The 7,937-nt window shown below is 41.2% G+C and overlaps 1 protein-coding gene across 1 annotated transcript; it reads right to left on the reverse strand.

Annotated features, from left to right (window-relative positions):
* Window positions 1-2,736: 2,736 nt before the first annotated feature.
* LOC130370984 (ubiquitin-conjugating enzyme E2 D4-like) lies at window positions 2,737-7,937 on the reverse strand. Its single transcript, XM_056576563.1, has 7 exons — window positions 7,691-7,937; window positions 6,848-6,911; window positions 6,203-6,234; window positions 5,551-5,628; window positions 4,373-4,478; window positions 4,187-4,280; window positions 2,737-3,850 (listed from the first exon to the last, which is right to left on the reverse strand). Exons 1-7 carry the CDS (start codon window positions 7,712-7,714, stop codon window positions 3,802-3,804), a joined length of 447 nt encoding a protein of 148 aa, XP_056432538.1. The 5' UTR covers window positions 7,715-7,937; the 3' UTR covers window positions 2,737-3,801.

The following is a 7,937-nucleotide window of genomic DNA, read 5'->3' on the forward strand; positions in this document are numbered from 1 at the left end:
AAAGTTGACCTGGAACATCTGAATATGTACAGATTTAACCGTGAGAAAGAAGCCCTACAGGCAGACTCCATACATCTGAAATGCCTGAGGGGAACGTGTTAAACTGAAACCATCGAAAACGAGCAGCCCTCGGCCTCAGCCCACCGCTGGACGAGGAACATGTCTTTACAGCACACCGCTGTCAGTGGCCACCATCACCCATGTGTTCTCTACACCGATCACCGTCTCACTTAATGTGTTCCTTCCACCGATCACACTCTCACTCTGGTGTTCTCCACACTGATCACACTCTCACTCATGCGTTCTCTCAATTGATTGAAAATAAACACTCTAAGAAACTATACAGTCCCAAGCTGTTCACAGGCGTTCATTCAAGAACGACAAAAGGTTTCCAAAGGTTGTTAGAACATTGTCTTTAACATCTGTTATGTAAGATTAGATTATACGGAAGAAGATTAGGGCCATATATGATTTTTTTTCCACATATGGGCCCGATCCTGAGCCTAAACTCTGACTTTAATGTCAGAACTCAAAAGAATAATCACATGTGGCCCTAATCCTCTTCAGTATGATTCTGACACCTGTCAGTTTGAAAGCAAGTTTATTTAGAATTCTTTTTTCTTTCCAGAAACCGTGGAGAAGGATTTCTGGGCCGGATTGCTGGTCCCCTTTACACCAACCATTACATTACATTACATTACATGGAGATGCAGGTCAAAACCAAGCGTGTCCTATCAAGTGGCCCACTTTCATCAGACTACCCAACTCTTCAGTCATTTGAGTAGTAGTCTGTTTGAGTAGTGGTTCATAGACACTTTCATTGAATTTGATTTGAATTCAATTGAAAGATGCAAGATCAAAATTTGACTGACAGGTCATGACATAAGAAAGGTTTGATGAGTGTTGGCAGGAAATAGGTGTTACATAATCTATAATTCTTGATTTAGAAATGGCAATTGTGAAATGACAGATTATCAAAGAGGCTATGAATAGTCCTACACTTGCAGTGACATGCAGGCCAGGCCAACATTTAAATTAAAATGAGCCGTCACTGAGCTCTACTGCCTGTAACATGTACTGCAACTCACTTTATTAAATTAAAGCCTACTTCTAATATCTAAAGCAATTATAACAAAGATTGAAACTTAACTTTTGTACAGTATTTGAATACATCTGCTCATTACCATGTGTTACCTTTGCTAACATCCATATCTTAGGAAATGTTTGATGAAACATACATGATGTAGGCCTACTTATGCTGAATCAAAGTAATAGCGTTTGATCACGTGTATTGAAATACTAGTGTACTTCAATGCTGGAAAAATTAAGACTCTAAACGGTCTAATTCATGTAATAGGCCGGAGACTTAACATTGAGGAAGGGCTGAAAGTGCAGAGAGAAGCGCATTTCCTCCACGAGAGAATCTTGGTTCCTCTGCTCCGGGAGCGGAGTCTCTGACCATCACTAAAGAAGGTCTGAAGGTCAGATCGTTAGAGGCTCCACGCTAAGGAATCCTCCCACCAGGACATTGTGTCCATCGCATCGCCTTCTCTCACCCAAAGACCAATGTACAAGTGAACCACTTGGGAGAGAGAACCGTGTGTTTATTTATTAGATGCCTGACAAGAACACCTATTAATATATTTTTCTTGCTTGGCTAAACAAAAACCGGGACAAAAACCCCGCAAAACTTAGAAAACACAGCAAAAAAAAAGTGCTAAATCAAACGGTATTGTTAGGGCTTCAATGGTTTGACGTTCTCGTGTGTTTATTGATCCCCGGGGGAAAAGGGTTGGTTGATGTGTCTGTGTACGGACCGGCTAATGATAGCAGGGCACGCTTCCCTTTTACCAAAACATCATCAGGCTGATGTTGATAACAAGAGCATACTTCAGATGGTACACAAGGTGGGGTCCATCCGGTGTGTGATGGAGCAGAAACATAATTAAGCAGTTGGTTGCATGTGAACCTCCAGTTCATGTTTCCATGGGACGTAGTACGAATTAACACCAGGGCGTTTGGCCTTATAAAGTATGCACTCATTGGTGTAGAATAAAGTTTTTGTATTTGTCTTACATACATTCAGATCATTTGTAACCGATTCACATCCCCCTGGGATTGCTGAAGCAATATTTGACCAGTTTGACCGTTGCTGTCGAGTTGTGTGTATCAATGTTTAAGCTGCGGTCTGTCCAACATAAACCTTTTTCACAAGAGGCAAATACCAGTGGAGCATATATACAGAGCTTCAGAATCTTAATTTTCTGTAATGGGCTACAACTGTGTTGTCCTCTGTGATGAAGGCCTGTTAGAGGTGTAGTCCATCACCACAGAGGTGTCTCATTTCCACACTCTCCTTTTTTAGCACCACAGTGGTGTGTTCATCTCATCCAGACTGATGCTCATGCTCTCCGGACCCAGCGGCTTTCAGTTCAACATAATCTATCTGGCAATCGAGTTCCCTCCACACTCTGGGTTCTCGTTTCACCCCTTCCAACCACCTTTGTTCGGCCTTCCTGATGGTCCCCAATGCGTACTGACGTTTTGGTCTGGACAATACAGTGTAGTATTGATTCTTGCGGTTTGATTGAATTAATAATATTTGGTTTAACAAACCCTTACCATACTGGAAAGCGAAATACGTACCAGTTCTACAAAAAGATAAATTACCTTAAATAAAGAATTTAATGGTTGGTTTAACGGTTAGAGTTGAATTTACTTTACTAGTCTTTATGGTGGACTATGAAAATTAAAGTGTTGTTTTCTGTCTTATGCAGTATCCATGTAAACATATTTAAGAGCGACTTACTAAATACGTGTTGTATCTTTATCATCAGCAGTCGTGGATGACGGACAGAATGGACCTGCCACACTAGAAATGTTTCATTCTCTCACCAGCACACAATGCAGGGCACCAACCTAAAGAATGTTACGCAACCAGCTGTATGTTAGTTCATTCGGCTAATTGGGTCAAAGTTGAATCTGCGGTTCTTTAATTTGATCCACTCTAGTTTGTTCTTTAAATAGCATACCTCCCATCAGATTTTACAGTTTAAACTCAAAGCCTTTCTAATGAATAACCCTTCAATTGACCTCAGAGGTTGCAAAATAAGGGGTGACATGCGTCTATCAGAACAGCCCATATTTAAAAAATAAATAAAAACACAGATAAGAAAATTGGTAAAGAAAAAAGGAAGTGAGCTTTTATGAAGACACCACTAATAAGGCAGTAAAAAGGTCTGTTCAACTGCAACTTTTAATTGCCTGAACACCTGCAGCCAAGCCCAATCTTTAGCAAGTGTCCTGGGTAAATCAGGGGAATTAATGAATGAATCCCAGAAAGGAAACTACAGTGACTGTCTAACCCTTCCACTGGGGTGCTTGTGAAGAACGGACAATGGTCAATGTCACATCCGCTGCCAGAACAAGCCCCCCCAAGGTCGGACAGGGGGTTTCAATACCAAAGAAAAACTTCACAGCATGGGTTCACTGATGCTTTAATACTGTACACAAAACATGATAAACTATTCATAATAGAAGCCCAGACATATTAAGATGCGTGATATAAGGAATGTTATAATGTCATTGCTCCCACCAAGTGGACATCAGGAATGGGTTAATTTTCTTAAGGGTCCCTCATTGATGACATACAAAGCTATATTTAAAAACAAAAGCGCCAAGTCAGGATATATGGCTGTTAAGTTTCGACGGTGGTACACATTGATGTTTGTTACTTTATTTATACATACTACTTTACAGTGTATTGTGACTTAAAAAAAAATCTGGTTTCATTTTTCTTTTTCACATAATTGCATGCTTGAGGGTCCATTCCTTGGCTAATTTGTTGTATCTGTAAAGGGGGAAAAAAATATGATATATTAGGGCTGTCAGTGTGTAGCAAATCCATTATAGAATAAATGTTATGTTTTCACTTAAAATAACCCCAGGACTCACTCTTGTAACGCCACGTGAACACAACCAGAACAACAGACCCTTCTTGATTGAAAAGCAATTTATGAGGTACAAAAAGTGCTACATTAAGCCTTGTATGCTAGGCTAGCCACAAGCTAGCTTGCATACAAACGTGTAGCCACAAGCTAGCTAGCATACAACGTGTATGCGTGTTCAAATGACCGTGGCTGGGCATTGTCAGATTGGAGGTTCAAATGGGGTGCAGAATACTCACTTCTCTTTGTCGTTCTTGTAAATATGGGCTATGTCCGGGACTAAGGGGTCATCTGGGTTGGGGTCACACAGCAACGAACATATGGACAGCAACACTGGAAGAAAAATACGTAAAAATGAACGGTTGATGGAGAACGTGCCAAATGTTCAGTCTGCGTAGGTACGGACGCACGGACGGCGGCGTTACCTTTGGATACGGTAAGGGCCGGGGACCACTGGGAGCGGAGGATGTCCAGACAGATGCTCCCGTTGCTGTTGATATTTGGGTGATAGATTTTGGTCGTGAACGTAATCTGTAAATAAACACAAAAATGAAACACAGTGTTAAGTCACTTTTTGGCGGAGCCAGTTTTTCCACATGTTCTCTGGTGATACTCGATACCCGATCCCGGGCGTATAGAGACGATGACGTATGCGTCTGACAGCTGGAGGCCCTTTCCATAGGGACGGACAAATCGCGGGGTTTTAATCAACCGGACAATGATTTGAGTCACGACCAAATCCCGCGCGTCAAGAAGGGATTAGGTGATACTGTAATCCCCCCCGGTCGGATCCCACCAGAGTTGTTTGGGTACAACTGCGTCCAAAAACAGCCACAGAACGGGATGATAACCCCTCACATCTCCTCAATGATAGGCTGAGACAGACAATGCTGGTGCCATTTATATAGTATATGCATAAAAATCCAAACCTTTCCATATGGATAAATTAAAGACATTACAATGATTACAAAAATTGGTTTACTGGATTCTCCAGCACTGGCCATTAATCAAAATGGCACCCGTAGGGCCCATCCTTCAAAGGTGCCCATTTGTAGAGGTACATTAGGCATGTGAAAAGCGGTTTTTGTGTGTGTTATTTTAACAAAAACTTCACACGTGACTTTCCTTTGCAAAAAATACCTGACCTGCAACATCCACCGAACAGTCATCCGGATGGTGTATTCAGGTGTCAAGAATCCTGAGAAACTTGATGGATTAGGCTGCTTTTTTTTTTGCACTCCTGCCTTCTTCCGACTGTGATTGGTTGACACACAGCAGGCTTTCAAGAGCGAATCCCTGTGACCCTGATAAGAGTCAGACGCTAGGATGAAGTACGACGCTAGGCACATAGGGAATGAATGCCATCCCAGAGGCTAGGTTGAGCTCCCACACTAGGCCCATAGGGAATGAACGGCAACGCAGAGGCTAGGTTTAGCTCCGACATTAGGCCCATAGGGAATCAATGGCATCACAGTAGGTTGAGCTCCAACGCCAGTTTGAGCTCTGACGCTAGGCCAATTGGGAATGAATGGCACCGCTGACAGTGGGCTCTGCTGGAGGTTAACTTATCATTGTCATGGAGCTTTAGACATGGAGTGCTCACCTTGGGGGGCTTGAAGGGGTAGTCGGTGGGGAAATGTATGGTGAGGAAGAAGACTCCCCCTTGGTATGGACTGTCATTCTAACATGGACAAGATAACAAGAACAACGGATTTGTTGAAATGCACAATAATGGAATTTTGTTTTTCAAAATGGCACACATCTTAAAATGGAAGCGGTCAAAAAGAGTCTAAGTAACGTCTTTGCGATCAAGGATAATGATCGAAGAATAATCATGCTTGGTAGTAACGCATACACCTTGTGAATAAGGTTATGACAGCCAGATGTGATGATGGCTTTCAGAATGAAACTGGCCGAATCCTCCCAACCAAAAACACGACTACTGATGTTTAATAGTATTAAGCATACCAATTCAAAAGTAAGAAATAAAAAGGTTATGACCTAAGCATAGTATAATTAGAGAAAAAAGCAAAAAACAACATATTTGCCATGTTCTAAAATGGTTCACAAAAATGTCAATTTTTTTAAAGAATGCAGTTGGTAAACAAAGTTCAGGGGAACCTGAATTGTAACTTATTACAACCGGTTGTTTTAATACACAAGTAATACGAGCTATTGTTCAAATTACATCTTTATGTTGGTTGCAAGTTCACCATTCATCACCATGATGATGTGTAAATAAAACAAACACTTACTGGGCCCATTATGGTTGCCTGCCAATGAAACACTAGGTCAGAGAGAGAGAGAGAGAGGGGGAGGGAGGCACGGGAGAGACAATGTAAATCACAAAATCCCCATTATTCATTTTTAGAACTTTTAATAGGTTTATAGGTCATTCTTTGCCTTTTTTGAGGCACCTGACTACCATAGCATGCTTCACCCATCGATACATCTTTCTAATTTGCCTTGTGGTAATTACAAAATTATGAAAGCAGTTGAAGAGATCCCAGTCAAACAACCTGTTTTTTTTTTTTGCAAAATCATCAATATCATAAAATTTTTATGATGACTCTCAACATATTCAAAGGCATCCCAGAAGAAATTTCTTATAAGAAAAATATGAATCATATGCTTTTACTAAAGAGAGGAGATACAGAAAGATAAAACATGTAAGCTAAGCTATTTTCTTTATTAAAAGACTTCAAATGTTTCAGATGCTTCCCTGTGTGTGTATGTATGTATGTATGTATGTATGTATGTATGTATGTATGTATGTATGTATGTATGTATGTATGTATGTATGTATGTATGTATGTATGTATGTATGTATGTATGTATGCATGCAGGTTATGTTTATCTGAGACAAGACAGTTATATACAAAGTCCGGAGATGTGCTTACAGTCGTCCGCAGCTAGTCCAGCAGAACACTGTGCCGGAGGATCTTTCTTTAATTCGTCCAGCTCCTTATTATCACACACAACAGAATAAATGAATTAGGGTTATAAAGAAATAAAATGTTAGAAAATATTGAACAGATATTAACTTTTATTAAAAAGCAGGCAACTATTTGACATCTTCTCATCTACGTATGAGCCTATCGATTTAACATATTCTTTTGCAGACCCAGTGGCTCATCTTGTCCCTAACTTCAACTCAGATGATTTGCCACAAACTGATAAAACACCCGATGACGGTGGTCTGAAATCATGTAAAACGAGTGAGCATCTTCAATGTACTGAACGCACCGCAGATAGGATCTGGATGGGACGTAATAAGGAGGAAGTCAGGTCAGATAAGAAGCGAAACCAAACAAGAGGCACATTAACAACGCGAACCCAATCCAACCTCCAAGGGTACATATACCGTCCCATGGAGCTGAATAACACACAAATACATCACAACATACACCGTGATGATGTGTGTGAGTTACATAAAGGCAGACAGAGATAGAAGAAACTGCGACTTGCGTGTGTCAGTGATTACATCACTGATGATCAAGGCTAGGTCCAAACTTTAAATCGTCAGACGTCATTCCGACCCCACGACACTTTGAGACACGTATCGGGGAAACATGATAACGACCAACACAGGAAACACGATCAAGTAGCCTACAACAAATGTGGTTTCGACTGACGGGGCTGCAACGAAAGGCGTTTAACAACCAAATATGCTAAAGAAATAGCTAATGCAACGGGGACAGTATTTGGAGATGCCTTTGTGGTAGATGTGTAGCAAAACTTACCCTCTTTATTCTTTTCATTGCCATGATGACCGACTTCGACTACCGTGTCGTCGCAGTCTGCCTATCTGGAACTAACTGCACTGGAGAGGGGAATATTTCTGGAAGGCTACCGTAGCAGGGTGTCTATGTGTTCAGCAGGACCCTCCTCGTTTCTACCTTAGCGGTGTATGTTTATCTTTTTAAGAAGACCTTCCTGGTATCCGCATTCTCCTGTTTACGGTTGAACCCTTAAAACGGGGTGGGGGCA

This window comes from Gadus chalcogrammus, chromosome 18 (genome assembly GCF_026213295.1).
Source record: "Gadus chalcogrammus isolate NIFS_2021 chromosome 18, NIFS_Gcha_1.0, whole genome shotgun sequence".
NCBI classification, from domain to species: domain Eukaryota; kingdom Metazoa; phylum Chordata; class Actinopteri; order Gadiformes; family Gadidae; genus Gadus; species Gadus chalcogrammus.

What these genes read in the sequence shown, in the direction of transcription:
- LOC130370984 (XM_056576563.1), bottom strand. Translation starts at nt 7,714, where the DNA reads ATGGCAATGAAAAGAATAAAGAGG. An exon ending in CAATGAAAAGAATAAAGAGG is followed by an intron (nt 6,912 to 7,690) that starts GTAAGTTTTGCT and finishes TGTGATAATAAG; the next exon opens with GAGCTGGACGAATTAAAGAA. An exon ending in ACCCCTTCAAGCCCCCCAAG is followed by an intron (nt 4,479 to 5,550) that starts GTGAGCACTCCA and finishes GTTTATTTACAG; the next exon opens with ATTACGTTCACGACCAAAAT.